This window comes from Podarcis muralis, chromosome 3, assembly GCF_964188315.1.
Source record: "Podarcis muralis chromosome 3, rPodMur119.hap1.1, whole genome shotgun sequence".
Taxonomy (NCBI): Eukaryota; Metazoa; Chordata; class Lepidosauria; order Squamata; family Lacertidae; genus Podarcis; species Podarcis muralis.
In genome coordinates, this window is record NC_135657.1 from 14,794,156 (window position 1) to 14,818,165 (window position 24,010).

The window sequence follows — 24,010 nt, forward strand, 5'->3', positions numbered from 1 at the left end:
GTTAAGAGTGCTGAACTGCAATTCCCAAAGTGGTTTAACAATCAGTCTCTCTTCTCAGGGAATTCTGGGAACTATAGCTCTCAGAGGGAAATAGAGATTTCCTAACGGCAATCAGCACCCTTAACAAACTTCAGTTCCTCATATTTTTTGGGGGGGAGCCATGAAAATGAAAGTCGTATAATATGACTCTAAATGTATGCTGCAGGTGTGACCTGTGCCTTATTTAAACATACGCTGTGAATGCTATTTCTGTGGGATTCTATCCATGACGGACCATTTGCACATGCAAATGATAAGAGAATGTTGCAATCACATGATAATAAACATACATGTGTGAATCAATTTCAGCTGAGTTCAGGTATGTGTGTTATGTGTGTGCTTATAGCCTCTCCCCAATGTACATTTTTTGGCTATTGGTTATTGGAGGTGGTGTTGTTAGTTTGTTTTTGTTCCTTCCACACCTTCCTTGCATCTGTACTTAGAAATTAGGTATCTGGGGTATGTAAACAGCCATTCCTCCAGTTGCCTGCAATGACTAAGAATGATCTCCAAGTAAAGGTGTCTGTGTCTTTTCTGGATTTTGATGAAAGACTCTCATGCTTTTTTGTACATGCATGCTTTGCTAATGGTCACACTGCATCATGGGTTTTGTATTCTTTGGGCTATTTAAACAGATAGGTTGTGCACATGTTCGGCTTGCAAGTGTGGAAATGCCTTGCTGTGAAAGATTGAAATATGATTTTGCCATCAGGCTACAGTTAGTTTGGAGAGAAAGGGTTAACATGTCACAAAATTACAACTTGATGTAAAGGTGAAAATATTGAGAGAACCCCAGGGGCTTGGCGCAGCCTGGTTGAAACATAACAGGAACGCCAATATTTTTGACATGGCATAATGTGTGTTAATGGGATTTGCAAGCAGATCTATTGGAAATGTATTGGATTTTCATATGGGCAGCAGGATAGCCAGATTAGGACATAAAAGTGGATTATTATTATTATTTTAACCAGCTCAGATTCTTTTGTGGATTTTTTGATTGCTTGTGTCTTGTTTGTGTGCATTTTGGAGGCATTTTGGGGTTCTTGTTTTTCTGTCACTTCTTCCTTTTCGTCTTTAACTTGATCAAAGCTGATCCTGTAACATAATTTACCTTGAAGAACCATGCAATATATCTGCTTATTGCTGACTGATGAGTGATAGCAGATGTGCTTTGGGGAAAAAAGGTTTCCCATATGGCATCCCAGATGTTTCCTTACTCCTTTGTGGATGAATTATTGTAACTTTCGCAGTGAGGGCAGTGTTAACAGTAAATAATTATATCTTTCAAATGCCAAAAGGAACAGCTCGTTCTGCTAAGGCAGCCAATAGTGAATGTGGCAGGATCTATGTTACCTGAACCCCCATATCTCTTGGTTTGTTGAGTCCTCCTGCATGCACTCCATTCCATGCAAAAGCTTTATTAATCTGGTTAATAGCCAACATTAGTTACACTCAGAGTAGACCCATTCACTTCAGTGGATTTACTCTGAGTAGGGCTAATGTATGCCACCCATTGTTTATCTGATGAGCTGGTTCCCTAAATTTATCCAGGACTCTGAAGCTGAATACATCATTCCGTTCTGTCTTGTCTGCTGACCTACTTATGCGCAAGAAGCGCTGAAAGAATCGCCAGAGCTTCTCCCCCTTTTGTTGCCTTAGAGAAGCAAACGCCTGCCTCTCACAAGATGGGTTTGTCTCTCTTAAAAACGTGCCGCTCTCAATGGCACCGCAACGTCTCCATAACACATCTCTCAATATTGCCTAATTGTCATCATGGAATCATCGTGCAGAAAACATTCATTATAAAACATAACACAGGCAAAATGCCATTCATTAGCCGGGGCATAAAAATGATAATTACAGTCAGAAGGTTGTGTGTGTGTGTGTGTGTGTGTTTTCTGAGGCAGCCCTGGATTGAGGGCTGCGTGCTAATTGCACTGTTTAAGCTTGCAAATTAATGGGAAGCAAAAACACAGTAATCAGCCAAAGGGAAATAGATCAAAATAGTTTAAGTAGGATTTACGGTGGAGGAGTTCATTTCTCTCCTCCATCGCTCCCAACGTGTCGTCTTCTTCTTAGTTTCTGGCTTAATTACATTCAGTTGGAGTTGCAGAAAACCTGAAACTGAGCGGAGGTGATTGTATAATATACGAGCGCGTAATGTATTCCTCGCATCTGCAAGCCGGAGAGGCGGGTAGGAGGGGAAACAGGCTGCCTTTAGAGTGGTACCCAATGGTGAGGCACAGCACTCCTCATCCGCAGGAGAAACTGCAGCATCCTCTCTTTGCAGCAGAAGTCCAGCCATTGGCTTCCCTGCGCCCACGTGACCAGCAGAGCTCTGTTTCTACCCCCCCACCCTCTCGTCTTCCATCTGTGTGCGGAGCACTGATAGGCCGGGCTGATGCGCAGGCAATTTATCATCTCGATCTCCCACTGAGTCAGGAAGCTCTCCTGTCACCAGTATTGATTTCAGAGGATGGACTAAATTTCCTAGGATTTCCATTAAGAATTAAGAAAAAAGCTATAAGCACGCAGGGTAGCCAGGCAGACATGGATATGAGATGGCACTGTGAATCCTCTCAGGTAGCTTCTTCTCTCACGGCCGATGCAGACCAGAGGCTAAGCACTGCAGCATGCAGGGTTTAAGAGACTTAGTCGAAAAAACAAAAAAAAAATAATATGATTATGATGATAATAAAGGAGGAGGAGGAGGGGGGCAAGCATTTGCACCAATTACTTTTTCTTCTTTTTTCTTTTTACCAAAAAAAAATGTTTTTATTTAAATTAGAAATTGTCTTCTTGGAGATTGCATGCCGTTAAGATACGGAGCTCAAATTTCTGCATGCGATCTGGCTTTTTAAATTTCAGGATCTTCTTCTTTTACGCTCAAGAAACTAGCACTTTAAACCCTGGTGCATTCTGTTCTCTTTAACTGCTGCTTTTCTAAGCCACAGCTTGTGTGTGTGTTTGTGTTCACGCGCGTGTGTGTGTCTCTCTCTTAATTTTTGCTTGTTTGGAAAGGAGGAAGCGAGGAAGCCAACGCGAGCATGAAGAACAGATGCTTTCAATAATTGCTAGGTGGCTTTGTTTTTAATGACCTAGTAATTATTTTGGCTAAAAAAACAGATGCTTAAACCCTGAGTATGCATGCTTTGGGGCACAATTTTGCATGTGTGTGTGTGTTTCTTTACCACTGTTAGCAGAGCACGGATGTCTCTGAATCTGTGTGCATGCCTTGTTTTTCTGCGTACAGAAGAATGACCGTGTTTGACTATTTAATATTTCATGGAACATAATGCAAAAGAGCATTATTTCTTTTTTTAAAAAAAATTTAAAAAACTAATGCTGATATATAAATATATATATTAAAGGTTAGTGGGATTTGCATGTTCATAACAACAAATGTGTTTTTTTTCCTGTATTTGAGTGGAGGGGGCGACTAACTCTCTGTTTGTTTCTAACATGGAAATGTCAGTAACAAATCTCCAAGGCATCTAATTTAAAGTCTTTCCATTTTTTTCAGGATTATTCATTTCTATGATTTTATTGTGTGTGTGTGTGTGTGTGTGTGTGTGTGTGTGTGTGTAATACAGGCATCAGATGCGTGCATAAATCGTATTTGTGTGTGAATGTACGTGTGTGTGGACCCCCTGTAGAACTAGAGACAACCCTTCACAGTCCTTATTCACAACAACAAGAGTGAAAGGGTCTTCACGCTATCTACAGCTTGTGTGTTACCACAGGAGTGATGGGAGTCCCATTAGCCAAGGAGACAGGCATACAACAGGGTGTAAAACAATAGATTTATTGGGAGGGAAGGGGAGCGAAACAAAGGCTTAACATAATGAGAGTAATTGGCAGGTTTTCTTTTTAAATCTCTTGTTATTAGAGTCCAGGGCAGAGGGATTTATAATTAACCTACACCCCCCCCCCCCAAAAAAAAAAAACACACACAACAACCAGAATGACAATACACTCCATTAGCAAGTATTATTCTGTATTTGCCCAGATTCATATATCAGCAGTTGTTAATCTGCCAGCATGCTGACAGTCTTGTGTTGTTTGATTTTTATTTGGTTGGTTTAATTTCTTTCTTTTTTCCTGGGTCGGAGGGAGAGTTTGCTTTAGATATCAAAGTTTGTGCAAAGTGTATTTTTCTTTCTGGAATTGCATCTGAGCTCTGTTCATCTTTGTGACCTGAGCAGTCAGAAAGCAGAGGTGTTTCCTGTCTCGGATCAGTTAATTGTGAGGTTGTGTTTTCTGAGGGCAGTCATGATGGGGTCGGGGTTTTCAGAGGACAGGTATTTTTGGCCGGACATGGTGTGCTGTGGAAACTGCGAAACATTATCAACATTTCTGTTATTACTGTTGCTGTTGTATTATATAGGGTCTGTTAACAAATCTGATTCAAGGGGTGGGCTCTAGTGATTATCAGCAGAGATAAATGTTAGACGAGGTTGAATGAAATGGCTCTCACCTTGGAAAACCTCAGCCTCTGCTTGGTTTCAGCCTGAGAGGGCTACACCACGAATTTTAACATTCCCAGCTCAGTCTTCCCAACAGCTGTTCACACTCATCTCTTGGGGACCACAGATAATTTGGCATGGCTAACAGCCTTTGCCAGAAGAGGCTAAGGGGTTGAGGTTCCATGGAAATCGAATTGCCTTCCTTCCCCACAATCCTTGCTGGTTTAACATGCAGTTAATTGGCAGGGCACTCTGAAGAACTGTACAAAATTCTCCCCCACATTTGCAAGCGTGATGGCAGCAGAAGACACCCAGATGGCTCCCAGTTCAGCTTGTACACTCTCTTAATAGTTATCTCCCAAGATGGGTGGGAGCTTATGTGAATTCTCTGGGCCTGTTTTTGTACAGTCACCCAAATCAAGTGGCAACACTTTTTGTGCAGAAGAAGCGACAGGTTTAAGGGGCCCTGGGCAGGATAGCCCCTGGAGGGCAGGGACTGCACCACTCTGATCCCTTCTCCTCCCCCCTCCGCGCAACCTATTTTAAATTTTTATATATTTACATCTGGGGTCGCGTACACTGCTCAGATACTGCAGAGGTTGTTCTCTCAGATGTGTCAGAAGCTTTTAAGCATACCGCCAGACAGTGGGCCAGTTTTATTGATTGCCAGTCCATTCCACTCAGAAGTAATCCCCCCTTGAATTCAGGGTGGCTTACTCTCAAGAAAGTGGGCACAGGACAGCTCTCAACAAATCTGGCCTTCACACATTACGCAGCGCCAAATCTAGGTTTGCTGCCAGGCTGCGCAACAGAGAACTGTAGCCGATCAGTGATCCGGCAGCACTCTGTGGAATGCTCTCCTCAGAGATGCCCGCTGGGCCCTTGCCTTGTATATTACCCTAGTTAAGATGCTTGGCAAGGAATTTTGTTTTTCCCAGAAAGCCTTCCGTTGGCATGGTGCTGTTCCTTGTGACTTCGATATTTAACAGGGGTGCATCTGTTCTTCAACCGTCAGTGTCTTTTAATTCAATTGTCTTTGCTGCTTTTCATTTTGTATTATTATTATTATTATTATTAAAAAAGGTTTCATGTTTTTATTGGTTTTTTGTGCCATAGGTCTCTTGGGGTTTGTTTTGATAAAGAAAAGTGGGATTTGAGTTATTCAGGTATCTAAATGGAGATTCAGCTGGCACCTTTATTGTACACCTTTAGGCGTCAGGCAGAAATGTTCCTGTTCAACCAGACCTTTGGCTGATTAACAACTGAAACCTTTAAAATGTGTTTGTGGGAGGGGGAGGGGGAGGGAAAGTTACTGCTTTGTTTTTGTTTTTATTATGTATGTTTTGATTTTATCTTGCATTTTTATGTTGTGAACCGCCCTGAGATCTACGGATGAAGTGCGGTATACAAATTTAATAAAGGTAAAGGTACCCCTGCCCGTACGGGCCAGTCTTGACAGACTCTGGGGTTGTGCACCCATCTCACTCTATAGGCCGGGGGCCAGCGCTGTCTGGAGACACTTCCAGGTCACGTGGCCAGCGTGACAAGCTGCATCTGGCGAGCCAGCGCAGCACACGGAACGCCGTTTACCTTCCCACCGGAGCGGTACCTACTTATCTACTTGCACTTTGACATGCTTTCGAACTGCTAGGTTGGCAGGCGCTGGGACCGAGCAACGGGAGCGCACCCCGCCGCGGGGATTCAAACCGCCGACCTTTCGATCGGCAAGCCCTAGGCGCTGAGGCTTTTACCCACAGCACCACCCGCGTCCCTATACAAATTTAATAAATAATAATAATAATAATAATAATAATAATAATAATAATAATAATAAATGAATGCACTTCTTTCCCACCTGTACTCTTTTTTGTTCTTAGGTATATGCTTGAGTGCTCAGTTACAATTTAAAAGATGTGAGGTAGCTCATCTCCAGATGAGTAAGAGTCAAAGAACACCTTGTTTTAATGAGGGATCACATTTAAGATATCTATTTGCTCCAAGTAGCAATTGGGGAGGATCAGGATTGGGGCCACAGCTACTGGGTTCAACCCTCCACTGCCAACACTGTTCCACAGCAGCAGTCATGATCTACTTTCTTGTTGTTGTTTCGTCGTCTTAGTCGTGTTTGACTCTCAGTGACCCCATGAACCAGAGCAGGCCTTGGAAACTCTCACTTTCTTCTCAAAGCTTCTCCTTTTTTATGTCCATGGAGTTTTCTTGGCAAAATACTGGAGTGGTTTGCCAGTTCCTTCTCCAGGTGGATCACATTTAATCTAAACTCTCGACTATGACCTGTCCATCTTGGGTGGCCTTGCAAGCCATAGCTCATAGCTTCTCTGAGCTATTCAAGCCCCTTCGCCATGACAAGGCAATGAAGGGGCATGATCTACTACCCCCCCAAAAATGCTTCCCTCCTGGAGCAAATAGCTGCTTCCAGAGAGATGATTTTCATCAGGACCACAGTGAAGAAGGATGAATGCCCCACTCCCACATTCCTGATCCAGTTCCTGCCCCTCCCTTGACTTTTATTTCTATTTTTTCTATTGTTTTAAAGGGAAGGCAAGAAACAGGCATGCCAAAATGTGACTGCATTGTAATGTGTAGTTTAGCTCTGAGATATTTATAACCCATCTTTGTCCCTTATTGGTCCATTGCATGAGACCAAAGTGAGTGATGCCATCTGCTGTGGGACTGCATTGTACAAGTGTGAAATTTGGTGCTGGGATGTGACGTCCAACATCCTAAGTTTACAAGTTTCTAGTCCTTTTGACTGCAAAGGGTGTGGCCAGTCTCAGAAGCCAGGGGTAGGGGCTGAACAGCGATTGCTTATACTTCCCTCTCATTATTGTACAATATGGAATTTAATAGATGTTTTATATGAGGATACTCTTCTGTGAGTGTGCCTTGATTTCATCCCATTATACTAATAATAAAATAATAGATGTCCAGGCACTTCATCGTGTGCTTTGAAATAAGATTATGGGCCTCTGTTGTATTGACTTTGCTGCACTTCCTCTGCTTTTTAATTTCCCAGACAAATGAGTAAGGATTGTGTCTTTTCTTGGATCATGGTCTACTGTTTTCTACGCACTTGATTTGTTTCATGTGGTTGATGTGTAGAGTACATAGGGTCTTGGTAGACCTGCTCTCTTCCAAGGCTCCTTGGGTTTCCAGAGTATTATCAAACTCATTTTGTTCCTGAGGATCCGTTGCAGCCATGGTAGATATACTCCTTTCTGTTGCCTCTTTCTGAAGCTGATGCAGAGTTTGTGCAAAGTTCTCAATTTTCTGGAATAGTACAACTCTAAACGACTTCTTAAATTTTAGGGCAGTGAGGATTTCTATAAATTTTTGGTACAGGTAAAGGGACCCCTGACCATTAGGTCCAGTTGTGGACGACTCTGGAGTTGCGGCGCTCATCTCGCTTTATTGGCCGAGGGAGCCAGCGTACAGCTTCGGGTCATGTGGCCAGCCTGACTAAGCCGCTTCTGGCAAACCAGAGCAGTGCACGGAAACGCCGTTTACCTTCCCGCCGGAGCAGTACCTATTTATCTACATGCACTTTGACGAGCTTTCGAACTGCTAGGTTGGCAGGAGCAGGGACCGAGCAACGGGAGCTCACCCCATTGCGGGGATTCGAACCGCCGACCTTCTGATTGGCAAGCCCTAGGCTCTGTGGTTTAACCCACAGCACCACCCGCGTACCCAATTGTTGGTAAACTCAACCAAATTTCCCTTTCCCCACCCACCTACCTGTCATGGTCTCCCAGTGGCCTGATTCATGTCCTTAAAAAAAGCTGTTGAAGTAGTTGTAGCAGAAAATAACTTATCAGTGGCTTATCTGTGTTTCCCCCATAATGAGTGTAGCTTGAGTTACCGAGTGGATTGGCCTTTTTATAGGGAAATCTCCATGCCTCCCCCACTACCTTCTTAGGTGTTGGTGTTGTTGTTGCTGCTGTTGAATCCTTCCATATGACTGATACATTGGTTAAGCCATTTAATTTCAATGCATTTTCCATGGAAAGACTCAGTTCCATGGACCCCATTTCTGGCAGCAACATGTAGCTCATGCAACACATGAGATATGCATTGCCTATGTGTGATCAAGCGTTCTGCTTTTCCAAGGTGTCCAGTCACACAGACTAAATCTGTGTACATTCAGGAATCAGAGTCAGGATGGCACAGCCTTTCTGTGATTTCTGAACGGGGAAAAGTATACCGTTTTCTGCTGACACACACACACACACACACAAGGAGTCAGGACTGGTGCAGCCATTGGGTGAGGTGAGGCCACCACCTCAGGTGAAGGAAGCCCCTGAGATGGTGTCCCTATGGGTGCCGCCTCTGCTGCCAGCATAGAAGCAGTGCCAACATTGGGCGAGATCTCGCTGATTTTCAGCAAGATCTCACCAAAAGCCATGTGAGATCTTGCAGAGCGTTTGAGATCTTGCCGGAAATTGGCGCGATCTCACCCACAATTGAGGCCAGTTCGAACCGCCGACCTTCTGATTGGCAAGTCCTAGGCTCTGTGGTTTAACCCACAGCGCCACCCGCGTCCAAAGCCAGCAGAATGGTAGGGCAGCACATTTCACTTCAAGCAGTGAAATGGGGCATGCCGCCCTTGCAAGTAGCTCACATAACTCTGATGTATTGTATGAGAAGGAGACCTAATTCACAGCTGTTGACCTTAATCTTAACCCAATTCACCAGGTCTTAATGGTCAAGTGCATCAGGTTGAAGTTACACTAAGTAGCTATTATTATTTTCTGACATGATGTTCCTTCTTCTGAATGCTCCAGCATATGGCTACAACGTTGTTCTGCATTTCCTGGCTGAGCTCACATTTTTTTAAAAAGAGACTGTGCATTTAAACTCTTTTCATATTGGTTGTCTCTTCTTCTGAAGTGCCGTGTATGTCTCGACCAAGAATTGCCTTTCAAAGGAAACCAAACAGTAAATCAAATACAACCAATTTGGTTAGGATGCATCCTGTAAGGAACAACCTTTAGCTGTCTTCTCTTAATGGGTCTCCAAAATCTTATAATGATCCATTGGGATTTGGATCTGAAATGTACTATTGACATAGTCCTACCAAGGGATATTTTTTTAAAATAAACCGCTTAAAACCCATCTGCACTTCTTATAAGTGCTTGTATTAATATATATATTTAAAAACCTTAAAACCTGCTGAACAGTTCATTGGGGGCACCGCCTTAATCAATCAAAATGTTTTAGATTGATTATTCTGACATTAATCAAATAGTCGCTGAACCACGTACTAAATCTTCTCTCTCTCTCTCTAAGCTTCAAGTAGTACATATGGATGTACATACTGTAAAAGCAGGCTCCATGGAAACAAAAGAAAATGGAGCGTTGCCTGCATGCGCGAGTTAAAACAGGTCAGGAGCGCATGTGCTTATTGTTATAATCACACTTTTTCCATACCTGCTTTAGCACATAGATAATATTCCAATCCCATTACTTTCAGTGGGGTTCATGTGCACCCAGCTAAGAAAGCAAATAGCTTTTTTTTTGAGTGAGTGAGAGAGAAAATTGTTCTTGAAGAAAGGCCATTTTTAATTAAAATTGCCCCCCAACCAGTGTCCATTTCAGAAAAGAAATAGGTGTTTGCAGTTAACTAAGCTATTTGGTAGGCAGGGAATGACCTGAACAAGATTGGATTGTTTCAGGGTGAGCACACCTGGTGTGCATGAGAATTCCCAGCTTGCTGATTCCACCTGTTGGAAGGTCAGGTTACTCTCCCAAGCACTTTGGAATCTAATCCCCTTCCTGCTGGTTGAAAAGAGCTACCAAGTATTTTGCTTTTCCTCAACCTGCAGGGTGGTCATGTGTCCTACTTTACAGAGGACGCTCATCCATTTGAACAGAGGATAAAGCTATCCATGGCAGCTGTAGCTCCAGTGATCCTCCTAATTCCAGTGTGAAAGGCAGTACAGTGGTACCTCGGGTTAAGTACTTAATTCGTTCCGGAGGTCTGTTCTTAACCTGAAACTGTTTTCAACCTGAAGCACCACTGTAGCTAATGGGGCCTCCTCCTGCTGCTGCGCCGCCGGAGCACAATTTCTGTTCTCATCCTGAAGCAAAGTTATTAACCTGAAGCACTATTTCTGGGTTAGTGAAGTCTGTAATCTGAAGCGTATGTAACCTGAAGCGTATGTTACCCAAGGTATGGGAATTGTAAGTGGAAAGAGTGCTTCTACTCTCAGGTCCTGCTTCGTAGTTCCTCATAGGTATCTGGTTGGCCATTCTGAGGATGCCGCCTTAGATGGGCCTTTGGTGTGATCCAGAAAGGTTCTTCTTAGGTTCTTCATGGAGTTTGAAGGCCTGCCCTGTCCAAGCCCAGTTTAAAGATAAAGACCCCTAAGAAGGGAGAGCAGCGAGGAGCCTTGATGTTGCCCATCAACAGTTAGGCTCTGAACTGAGCAGGCACACTGGGTGCAAGGGTGAGATATATCCTCTTTCTGCTACAGTCATTGTTTCTGAAGTGTTAGCGTATGCAACATTTCATGCAGATCTGTGTCCTCTTTTTCAGTGACGTTGCCTCCTTTTTGACAGTGCATAATTGGCTACTCTATATCCCCGACCCAACCCTTTCAGTGGAGTCCAAACTTTTTTCAAAGAGAGCCTGATCTGATGAAGTGAAGGGCTGCGAGGGCCGACCAAAGGGCCGACCAAAATTGTTGAACTTTTTTTAGGATTGAAGTTGTTGTAGTAGTTTTTTTAGGATTTTACCCCATGAAATAAACTGCTGCAGGACCGGCAGGCCAAATTAGGCCCCCGAAACAGACTTTGGAAAGGAGCTTGGCAAGTCTGGATTTAGAGAGAGGCTGGCTGAAATTCCTTACCTGCCTAGGAAACTGCCTAATGTCAAGTCAGACCATTGGTCCATCTAGTTCAGTATTGTCTACACTGATACACAGTGGCTCTCAGAAAGGGTTCCTTCCCAGTCTGGTGCTAGTGACTCAGTGGTAGAGCATCCGCTTTGCATGCAGAAGGTCCCAAGTTCAATCCCTGGCATTTCCAGGTAGAGTTGCAAATGTCCCAGGTCTGTAAGCCTGGAGAGCCCCTACTTGGAGATACAGTGGTACCTTGGTTTACAAACTTAATCCGTTCCAGAAGTCCATTCTTAAATCAAAGCGTTCTTAAACCAAGGCGTGCTTTCCCATAGCAGCAGGGGACTCTATTTACAAATGGAACACACTCAAAAGGAAGCGGAACATGTTCTGCTTCCAAGGCAAAGTTCACAAACCAAAACACCTACTTCCAGGTTTGCAGCGTTCTATTTCCAAGTTGTTCATAAACTAAGCTGTTCTTAAACCAAGGTACCATTGTACTGGAGATTGGACCTTCTGCCTGCAGTGCATGCAGTCAAGCATGAACCAAGGCTAAGATTGGGTAAATACCGTATTTTTTCATGTATAAGACTAGGTTTTTTAACCAGAAAATTAGGTTTAAAATTGGGGCTCGTCTTATACACGGGTAGTGATGAGGGGTGTTTTCTTAATCTGGAGTCACCAAAAATAGGGGGCATCTTATACATGGGGGGCATCTTATACACAGAAAAATATGGGGAAAATATGGTATATCAATTTCTTTCTCATTTTCTCCAACCTTCAGTTCTCCATATTAGTTCACAATTTAAAAAAAGGTCACCCTGAGATTTCCCCCCACATTTTCATGCACCTTTTTTGTATACAATTCAGCCCAATATATGCATATTATTGTAATGGAATAGACTTTTGTGTTTTATTTTCACTACTTCATACATTTTTATGGACACTTTCCTCTAATATAGGCATTTTTGCGTATTTGGAGAACTGCATCACAAAATTTGGCGAAGTGCACATTTGCAAGGATGGCTATTTCCAAGGATAGCGGTTTCTGGGAGTGCAATTTATGTATTTTCACACTGAAATGCACAGAAGTGAATTATCCTCCATCCCTAGCCAAGGCTGCCCTTCATTAGGACCTCTGACCTACCATTGACTCCCATACCATCCTCAGACTCCTCTGCCTATATCAACTCATGCCTGCTCCCCCTCCCATCACACGATTCAAGTCCTGAATAGCAACATGGGTAGCAGCTTGCTCTTCCAAGTCGAACATACAGCTTCTAATTGAACAGAAGATGTCCATCTGCCCTGAACCACCTGGGGCACTCAGTCGCAACTGCGTCTGTTGAGCTCTTAAATGCTAGCCCTGATATATTTGTGTGCATTTCTGTGCCTACTGATGCAGTCACTGGGCTCCAAGAATAACTTAATGCGTAGCACAAGGTCAGAATTTTGCCTGTAGGATCTCTCTCTATCTCTCTGTGTTGTCTGAGCATCATTGGGATCTAAGGGGTAGTTATTTCAGAGTCGTTCTGCTGATATAAGAAGGGGACTGTGTGGTGTCCTGGCCTTGCTGTGTGTTTCATTTTTATCCATAAATAACAACGTGGGCAACTCCTTGTCTCATTTTTTCATCCCTTCCCAAGCTGAAAGGCGAAGTTCTGAAATTTGGGGCCTCCTGTATTTTGGGTGGCTCCCAGTGCAATTTAGGAGAAGAATCTGACGTTGCATGAAGAGAGGAGGCTCCCATCTTCAGAACTTTGCTCTCCAAGTCCTGGAGGGCTGGAAGAAGAGGAAGACAGCCTTGTGTAGAGGGGTGCTGGGATTAGCAAAATGCCTCCACTTTCCTCGCATCAAGCTCTGGGGCCAGGATGGCCTCTGTTCAAATTTGGGATGCTTGAGGAATCCAATCTGTGTATATTTTGAAAGGAAAATGACCTGACCAGTGGCTCCTGAGCTAATGTGCAGATCCAAATGGAGTCACCCATTGGATTGGATTTGCCACAGTGCATCAGAATCCATTTGACGTGTGCATTTGGAAAGACAACGAGCACAGAAATGCATATATCGTGAGAAAATGTTGGACACAAAATTTGCATGGAATTCGTTTCTCTTTTTAATTGTAGACAAATGCAGAAACAGGAAGTAACAGGTTTGTGAGTGAACATGTGCAAAAGGAAAACAGACCAGAAATGGACTGATTCATTCATTCATAGTACAAATCTTTGCTCAACCACAAAGTTAATCAAGGGTAGAGACACGGGTTTTATTTTTAAGAAGAATCGAAGGTGGTAGGAAAGTGGGATTGTGTATTCAGTTGAGAATTTAGCTCCCTCTTCTTTTATAGTATCTACTTCTCAGTCTCTTAAAGTGATATGCACTGCATATGTGCTGCCTGTAGATTTATTGAGAGGCATGTGGTTTTTGTAGCTGGGTATCAATGACTGAGCATGACCCGTTTAGGCAAGGCAATGAACCTGTGGCCCTTCTGAAGTTGCTGGGCTACAGATCCCATCATCCCTTACCACTGTCCATGATGGGTAGGGATGATGGGAATTATAGTCCAACAACAGCATCTACAGAACCCACAAGTACCTCACTCCTGCTATACAGGTTGTGCTCAGGTATAGATGCCCGGCTACAAAATTTGCACACCTCTCACCAAGACAGCACACATGTATGATGCAGTGCATGTCAATTTCAGATACTGAGAAGTGGATGTGACCTGAAAGAGGGTCAACCCTTGATTCTCCTTTAGTCATACACCTTTTATCCCAGGAAAAGAGATTTTCGTTCTCATTTATTTTGAGCGGAAACAGTGATTTCATTGGGGGAAATAATTTTAGAGCACAATAAGAGCCTAGGACTTGCCGATCAGAAGGTTGGCACTTCGAATCCCCACGATGGGGTGAGCTCCCGTTGCTCGGTCCCTGCTCCTGCCCACCTAGCAGTTTGAAAGCATGTCAAAGTGCAAGTAGATAAATAGGTACCACTCCGGCAGGAAGCTAAACGGCATTTCTGTGTGCTGCTCTGGTTCGCCAGAAGCAGTTTAGTCATGCTGGCCACATGACCCGGAAGCTGTACGCCGGTTCCCTCGGCCAATAAAGCGAGATGAGCGCCACAACCCCAGAGTCAGTCATGACTGGACCTAATGGTCAGGGATCCCTTTACCTTTTAAGGTCTTGCTGGATCAGACCAAAGCCCTGTCTAGTCCAACATTCTGTTTCTCAGAGTGGCTAGCCAGATGTCTGTGGGAAGACCACAAACAGGGCATGAAACAGCAACTCTCTGCTGTTGGTAGTTCCATAGCAACTGGTGTTCGAGACCCTGTCCCAGGTGGAAGGTTACAAGCTCTGCCAAACAGTTCCGTGCTTTCAAACAGTGCCCACACTGGCAAAAGTATTCCAGTGGAAATGGCAGGCGAACACATTTCGAAGCATGTGGGATTTTCTTAGAGAAGATGTTCCCACACAATTTCCAAATTACAGCAGAGCGGAGTTGGTCAGGAGGAATAGAATGAATGATGCTCAATAGCCATCGAACAGAGTCCAGAATTGGTTGACAATTCAGAGTAAAGTTTTGTTGACATTCTAGTTCAAAGCCAGGGAAGCTAAAATAACATGCCTCATTAGAAAGGGTGAACAAAGGTGTGATCCTGCTATCATTTCGCCTCTCAAGGGCAGTTAAATAAATTTTAGAAGAGGAAGGGATTTGGGCGGGGCAGTCATTTGCTCAGTTTTCCAAATGGGCTGTGAGACTCTTTTGCTAAGTGTGGACATGAAATGAGACACAGTGTCAGACCATTTCTTACAGAAGAGATTCTTTTATTTGTGTGCTCATACACTCTGTCACTTGAGAAATGGAAACCGGGAGGTAACCAAAGCATTTCAGGTTTTCTCTCTGGAACAAAACAAAACAAAATTCCCATCCAGTATATTTGAATGACTTTATGTCCTTGTAAGATGATTCCATCTTGCAAGATGATTCCATCTTACAAGGCCACAAATATGGGCTGTTCCACCCTGAAGACTCTTCCTACATTCCTTGGTGATTCATGAGGCATAAATGCTTTGACTTGTGTTACCATCTGTGTAGATCCCTTTGATACTCCCCTCCCCTCAAAAATTAACTGAGCCAAGCCATAAAAGGTTGATCTACTTGGTGTGTGAATGTGCTTCTGCCTCTCTTATCTGTTGATTCCACCCTCCATTTGTTGAATTACTCTGGCCATAGTTTGATATGATATCCAAACTGGGTGAGGTGTGGTCAATGCTAGCCTCCAAACCATGGTTTAAAACCATAGTTTAAAGTTGAGTTGCAAACCACAGTTTAGAAGTTAGCGCTAACCATAGGTGCCTCATTTGAGCACCATGATAAACTATGGTTAGACAAACCAGGGAACACAGTAAGAAACTAGTATGTGGCAAGAGGAGCAAACTTATTTCTGGTCCTCTGGGTGGTTTGGAGGATTCTCCTAATTGAGCTGTGGAATCATACAAGTGGAGAAGAGCAGTGTGTTCAAAACCTGCATCTTTGGAATTGCAGTATATTTCTCTGATGATCTGGAAAGCTCAGTTGAGTGGTCTTGTCACTATGAAGAATTGGGCTCTCTCCAAGGTTAGGCAAGAATCCATGTAAGCCTTTTTTTTCTTCCCTTTGTCAGAAACCGATGAAGTGTTCATGAACACAGGCAGCTCAGTAACACGAAAAAAGCAATGGGTTTGATCCTGTGGCACATGTGTAGATTTTATCCAGTGGAATCAATGTGACTTAAGGTAGTCAAGGCTCTACTTTAACTATGGCTTTAACTATGCAAGTGTAACCCCAACTTGTCTGCGAGTAAGCCTCAATGAATTCAGTAGGACTTACTTCTGAATTAGATATGATTGGGATTCCAACGTTACTCCTACTCAGAGTTGACACACTGAAATTCTTATTATTTTTTATTATAAATATATATTGGTCATTTTGGGTGTGTGTTTTTTTAAAAAACCTCAACGCAACTTACATTAAAAACAAAAATGAAAACAGCCTAAGATACACAAGTAATAGAAAACTAGATCCAACTCTGTCCTGGCCCACTAAAAATTAAAAATTAAGGTCCAAAGGCCTGGAGGAATGAACATGTTTTTACCTGGTGGGTGGAAACAGATAGCAATAGCATCAGGTGTGCCTCCTGGCAGAGAGCATCCCATAGCTGGTTGTGGCATCAATATTAATATCCTTGTGCACCCCTTTCACTTTTCACACCACAACAGGTCAGAAAAACGCATGAGTTGCCAAAGGTCATCTAGATTCCATGGCTTTTTTTTCTTTTCTTTTCTTTTCTTTTCTTTTCTTTTCTTTTTTTTTTTTTTTTGGTACTTTTCTGCTGTGAAGTGCCCTGTGATTTCTGGACGAAGGGTGGTGTGGATCTAAAATAAATATACTTGCTAGCTGGTGAATTCTTCAGACTTGTGCTGAGCTGGCTTGGTTTTTCCACTTCTTCTTGAATTCAGAGCTGAACACCAAAACATTGCGCCCTTTGTATGTGGACATTAGTTTATCCGTACCAGTGAATTAATAATTCACTTTTCTCGAGTCGTGAATTTGTAATTTATTGATCGTAACTTCTCACATCGTAGCCTAGCTAATGAGGTTTCCTCGTGTCACAGCTTTTGTTTGTAAATGTGCAGCTGGCTTAACTGGGTGTCGGGAAATGTGTCGCTTCAAAAGAGCTTTTACAAATTAGGGAAGTGTGCTCTGAAAAATGGATGAGCCCGTAATATTTTTGGTGACCTTAAAAAAGTGTCCTTTGGGCAGCTATACTCAAAGAGGTGTGAAATGGAGAGAGCCATGCTTTCATGCTGCAGCCGATGGTGTTGTGCATCTTATTCTTCTTTAGATTGTGTTTTTACAATACCCAGTGGGATAAGTGAAGTGGAAAGAGTGGCTATTCCAAAGTCACCTAGTCAGCTTCATGACTGAGCGGGGATTTGAACCCTGATCTCCCAAGACCTAGTCTAACACTCTAATCACGACATCAAACTAACCCATAGAAGCACTTCATGCATATGTAGAACTTCTGCCAGTTCCATGCAATGTCTGTTCTGCCTTCGTAAGGAGTCAGTCTTTTAGTGTGGCACCAAGTCTGCTCTGGAACTCCCTGCCAAGCACCAGAGTAGACCTGTTTAAATTAATGGACTTGCATTTTTCAGTTGGAGCTCAGCTCCAGCACCTCTCAGGTAGGCACCATTGCCATTCTAAGAGAACAAGGGAGAAGTTCATGGTGAGCTCCAGCACCTCTTCTTCTAGAAAAATAGCACTGGTCACATCCATTCATTTTAATGCGTCTACACTGAGTAGAACTTAGTTGCCTGTAACCCACTGGATGCAGAAGCGGAGTTAGATTTACGAAAAGATGCCCCCCTTTGTTTTCAAAGCTGCTTCTGCTCTGCAAAAGGTAGGATTAAGGAAACTGGCTGGTTGACGTTGGAAACTTTGGGAGGTTCTGATGTTGTTGTTTTTCCATCCACTCCCAGAAGTGGTGCAAGAGATGATTATGAAATACGGTTCGCTTTCCCCCATAGCAGCAGCACATAAGGGAATACAAGCAGGTGCGGGTGTGCAGTTATTTGTACTGGTTAGCGGAGAAATGACAGGCGGTCTCTAGGAGGTATTCAATAGCTGGGTCTGTTGCTAGCAACTGCCAAGCTCCGCAAGAGAATGAAGGGAGAATACTAGGGAACTGGCTCTAGCTAGCGCTTGTTTTGCACCGAACATCTGCCACCTTCTGTTGGTCCATTAACAGAACCCATCTAGAAACCCAGTGTGTTTTATTGTCAGGAAACATGCAGAACCAGACATGGGGAGGGAGGCTGCAGTAGCGGCTGGTGTGGTGAGAAAGAACTGCAGAGCCACCGCCCATTGCTGATGTCATCGCATCTTACCTGGGCAGAAGTAAGGCAGGGCGGTTGCAAGTTCAGGGCTGCATGGATGCACTGGCAAAGCCAATCCATTTCTTCTTCTGCTGCTCCTTTTCTTGCCACCACCAATCCTATCCAGGCAAGCTGTAGCAACACCAGTGATGGAAAGGTGGCTTCACAGCTCTTCTGTCCTGGACTAGCTGCTTGTTGTTGTTTAGTCGTGTCTGACTCTTCGTGACCCCATGGACTAGAGCACGCCAGGCACTCCTGTCTTCCACTGCCTCCCGCAGTTTGGTCAAACTCATGCTGGTAGCGTCGAGAACACTGCCCCACCATCTCGTCCTCTGCCGTCCCCTTCTCCTTGTGCCCTCCAACTTTCCCAACATCAGGGTCTTTTCCAGGGAGTCTTCTCTTCTCATGAGGTGGCCAAAGTATTGGAGCCTCAGCTTCATGATCTGTCCTCCCAGTGAGCACTCAGGGCTGATTTCCTTCAGAATGGATAGGTTTGATCTTCTTGCAGACCATGGGACTCTCAAGAGTCTCCTCCAGCACCATAATTCAAAAGCATCAGCCTTCTTTATGGTCCAGCTCTCCCTTCCATACATCACTACTGGGAAAACCATAGCTTTAACTATACGGACCTTTGTTGGCAAGGTGATGTCTCTCATTTTTAAGATGCTGTCTGGGTTTGTTATTGCTTTTCTCCCAAGAAGCAGGCGTCTTTTAATTTCGTGACTGCTATCACCATCTCCAGTGATCATGGAGCCCAAGAAAGTAAAATCTCTCACTGCCTCCATTTCTTCCCCTTCTATTTGCCAGGAGGTGATGGGCCCAGTGCCATGATCTTCATTTTTTTGATGTTGAGCTTCAGACCATATTTTGTTATCTACTGGGAGACTATTTTCAAATATGCTGCCGCTGCTGCTGCAATGGATTCTGTAGAGCAGGGGTCAGCAACCCCATGCGGGCAGTTTAACCGGCCCCCTAGCCACCCCCGAATCAAGCCGTCTGCTCGGCGAGTCCCCGCACACTGTGCTAAACCGGCATGGTGCAGCACCTCGCTTCCGCGATGCCGGAAATCGTGTCTGTGCATGTGCAGATGCCGGAAATCACATCTGCGCATACCTAGACACTGGAAATCATGCATGTGCAATCCGGCCCACAGAGACATCTCCGCGGGACTTGACCGGCCCAGGCAGGTAAAACCTTGCCAACCCCTCCTGTAGAGAGTCACAAAGTGGGAAATGTGCTGGCTTTTTTTAAAGCCTTTGGTGTCACAGTGTCACAAAGAATGAGCCCACAGCTATTGTGAAATGGTCGTCACAGAAGGGATGTTCCATAGAAGTGCCCCAGTCCCTCCATTCATTAGGGATGGTAAACCCATGGATCTCCAGGTGTCAGTGGACTCCAGTTCCCATCAGACACAGCTGGAATGGCCTGTTGTCAAGGATGATGGGAGTTGTAATCCGGCAACGTTTGGAGGGCCACAGGTAGTTTTCCTGGCCATACTGGGTGCAACACTTGAGTTAGGATTTGCAAACTGTATCCAAACACTCACAGCATTGTGGAAGCTTCATGATGCCTCTTTGGATCCAGATATTTGGAAACCCTATCATACTCCTGATCAAGAGGGCAGTGGGCTTTCCAGGCACAGAACTGCTCTTGCAATTATATTACTTTCTCTCCTTTCTTCTTCAGAAAAGGCAGTTGGATTTACTGAGCCCAATCCCAATTTAAGCCTACAGAGGTTAGCCTATAACCATGTGTTCTTTCCTTTTTTTAAGTGGGAATTTTTTTCACTCATTTCTGTACCTGGGAGCGTGAAACTTAGTGTAAAAAAGAAGGAAGAAATCTCTTATCTGTAGGACTGTGATGATAATCCATGAAAGTCACAAATTTTCCTGAGAGACTGGTAGCAGATCATATTGCTTACCCTTCATTACACAGGGCTGTGCCATTCTTTCATTTTTGGAGCATGTAAGGGAAACCAAAGAAAGTCCAACTTTGTAACTAAATATCATAACCCAGCAAACAGGGAAATGGTTGAAATGTGGGAACTTCTTCTAGTTCTGCCTTTTCATTCCGAGTTCATGTTCCCTGTCTTGGAGACATAATCCTTAGGTGCTTATGGAATGTACAGAGTAAACATAGCCAGAGACTGTAATCTACAAGCAGCTGATTTTCAACAGGCACCTAGAGCACTGCCAAACACATATTAGTCATCCCCTGGAATCTGTGCAGCAAATAGCCGGTCTGTGGTCTGTTCCATAACCATGTCGAGCCACTCTGCGGAGGAAACATTTGGAGGATTCTGACAATAAGGTAGCTGTGGCAGCCTGCCACTCCAGAGCAGCTGTCGAGCACAGAGGTAGGAGGGAGCTGTGTGTTTGTGCAACCACCTGCCGCAAAACTAGAATAGGGATTAGGTAGGGAGGCTGCCAGAGGAGTTGAATGTGGTCACAGTCCACCAGGAACATGCATTTTTCACCAGCCCTATTCAAGTCAGGATTGCCAGAAGTCTGATTTGAATGGAGCACGTGCATTAGACCCTTCAAGTGGCTTATTCCTCCAGAGCCTATATGGCAGATTGGAGAGAAACTCCTGATTCACACACATACATGCATTTCTTTGATGGCTCATCATAAGAGCATAAGTAGGACCTCTGCTGGATCAGACCAAAGGCCCATTCGGTCCAGCATCCTGTAATGAACACCAGCCAATGTGATGTCTATGGGAAACCTGCAGGCAGACTGTGTGCACAACCGGAGATAGTACACTGCCATCACAGCTGGTCACCAATGATGGGCTTATCCTCAGTACTGGACAGGGTGGTGGACACACCAGGCCAGCATCGAGCTGAATTGATGCAACACACTGGGATAGAGAGCAGGGAGGAGTGTGGTGGTGGTGAGGTTGGGGTGGTACAAATGCGCAGGATTGTTCCTGCCATCACATTTGCACCACACCAGCTTTGCCACAACCGTGTTTCTCCCCTTCTCCATCCTGCTGACATAGAGACAGATAAACTTTATTCGCATTAGCCAATGGCCATAGCAACATAAAACAAGCAATATATACAATTAAATGACAACAATGGGTAAAAAGGGCAATCAAATGACCAAGATTATCGTTCAGATAGTGGCCCTTAATCCCATTGCACCCTCGATAAACCTAGCAACCTTGGCTGTAGTCTGATCATTTTGATCTGATAAAAGAAAGAACAAGGTGGCAGCAGATGGGCGGCCTGGTGGTGGGGTGATGATCTCATTCCTCAGATCTTTATAAAGGGGACAGGACAGGAGAACATGAGCCACGGTTTCCAGATTGACCATCCTGCTGAGCTGGCTAGATGTTGGGTACAGCCCTGCCACACTATCCCTGGCTGCTTAAAGTCATCTGTTGGCGGCCATTACCAGAACTTGTGCTTGCGAATTCCATAGTTCCAACAATGTGCTTTTCTCCGCAATACCTCTGTGTGCGATCAGGGCTCTGGTTTGCCTCAGATAAATGACGGTCGCATCTCTAGGATCCACAGCCAGTTGTGAACATCTGCTTCATAACTGGCTTTGAGTCAGTCTCCCAACTTAATCTCAGGCAGCATAATCATAAATCTTGGGCAAGCAGCTGTGAAAGGCTGAAGACAGCTCTCCACCCAGCGCTCCAGGAACTAACATTAAAGAAGCCAGCCTTCTTTTATAGCACGCTGAGCATGGAACAAAAAGGTTTGAATATCAAGCCATTATCCTGTTCGGCAGGTACGGCTGCTTCTTAGAGCAAATTAATTTTTTAATTGGTGTCATGGGATAGTACAGAACAACAGGTTTATCTGTGAAACCAAGCAAAGCTTTGTGGGAGAATTCATGCTGATAGGTCCATGACAGGTTATTGTTTCCAACACCTAAATGTTAACCATTTTTAATTAGCTTTGGAACTTTTCTTCCTGCTTCACAGCCACATTCCCCCACCCCCCACTCTCTGCTGAACTGAAGCAAACATATGTAAAATCTCAATTAAGATTGCCTCACTGCATAAAGAAAATCTTGAGCAATGTAGGCTGAACCAAATATTCACCCTCCTTACACCTCCAGATGCATTTAAATTGAATTATTGGCTCTTCTTCTTTCTTTTTCTGTCATGCTGCCTGTTCAGCGGGCAGATGGGACGTTTGTCAGAGATGGTAATTTGTGGGCTCTTAATGCTGAGTCTGGGTGGTACACAGCCTGTCTATTGTGGATTACAATGTATATTATTCTATTTTAGTATGCTGACTTCATTGGAGTTGCGTTTGTTTTGCATAGTGTTGTTGTGAACTGCCCTGGCATTGCTGATGAAGGATAGGGTCGGCCCTACTGTTAGGCGAAGTGAGTCAGCTTCTTCAGACAGCAGATGCTGGGGGGTGGGGAGCGGCAGTGAGATGCTGCAAGGCAAAGCTGTCTTTGCCACATGGCCTGCCCTACACTCCCTTAGCTAGCCAGTTGTCCTCAGGTATGGTGGAGAATCCACTCCTATTGCTTGTGTTAAAGCAATATGTCTTGGGTTAGGAACACATTGAGCAGCCTAATTTCTCTTCTTTTCTGGTGATTTTTCTCTTTTTTTCCTTTTTTGAAAAGGTATGAAAGTCTAAAATTAAATTTAATGCATTTCGCATGCAGTAAAATGTACATTTTCCAATGCTTTCGATTCATTTGATGGAAACAGTAAAAAAAGAAAATGCATTTTCCAATGCTTTCCAATGCATTGTCCTATAAATATGCATTTTTCTAATATGCATTTTTCTATAAAATATGCATTTTGTATGCATTTTTATATTATATATGTGTGTGTAATATATATGATATATATGTGTGTGTGCACAATGTAAATGTGCAGGTGTGCATTTTTTGCACACACAGAGTTTCCTTCTGATTCACATGCATGTTTGGGAGAAGCGGATGGGGTGTAAAAAGCACGCTGAATGACATTTCCCTCCATTTTGGACTGTACCTCCTTAAACTTTCCTGCTGTTCGAAGCAGAAGGGACACATTTTGCAAGGTGCGCTTCAAGATTCAAAAGCAGGGTGTCATATAGCAGGGTGGGGAACATTTGTACCTCTAGACACTGCTGAGCTACAACTCCCATAAGCCCTTGCAAACATGGTTGATGGTCGAGGGGTGAGGGGAGTTGCAGTTCATCAAAATCTGGAGGGGCAGAGATTCCCCTCGCCTGCTGTTTAGCCACTGATCAAAAGAATAGACTTGATCCAGCCGAAGTTCAGCACTTTTAAGTCTCATTGATTTCAGGAAGGTAGTTGAGTAACTGCTAAACCTTCTTGTGTTCGAATGATGTGGGATTTAAATGGGCTTTATCTCTGGCTGAGAGATGCAGGTCGTAAGTTAAGAATAATATTTGGATTCTTCAACGTAAACTCTGAGCCAACCAAATCCATTGCTGCTCATGTACTGACATCAGGTGTTCCGGGCTGTTATGACTAAGGTCAGATTTATGGTAAGTAAAATGCAGGGAAATTATCCTTATTGCTACTTATGGTACACACTTAATAAAGGGACGTAAGCCACAAGTGCTTCACATAATTGGAAGTGATTTGGTGAGAAGCCTACGCTTGCCACTCCAGCGTGCGCAAATCGCAATCGCACCTTTGAGGCTCCCTCCGCAGCTTTTCAGATTTGGGATGTGCAAAGAGACACGGCGCTTTTGCCCGACTTCCCTATTTGCATTCAGGATCCTTGGCGCTTTGACGGATGCGCA

General features: G+C 44.0%; 1 protein-coding gene across 33 annotated transcripts in view; it reads left to right on the forward strand.

Annotated features, from left to right (window-relative positions):
- The window catches only part of NRXN1 (neurexin 1), a 985,083-nt gene that overhangs the window by 917,352 nt on the left and 43,721 nt on the right, over window positions 1-24,010 (forward strand). The window contains exon 1 of one of the 33 annotated variants that reach the window (XM_028725069.2): window positions 2,418-2,622. The exons of 31 other annotated variants lie outside the window; for them this stretch is intronic. In XM_028725069.2, coding sequence (XP_028580902.1) covers window positions 2,590-2,622 — 33 coding nt within the window. In that variant the 5' untranslated portion in view covers window positions 2,418-2,589. Of the gene's footprint in view, window positions 1-2,417; window positions 2,623-24,010 lie in introns of those variants that run through there. One more of the 33 variants, XM_028725068.2, reaches the window with a different exon arrangement.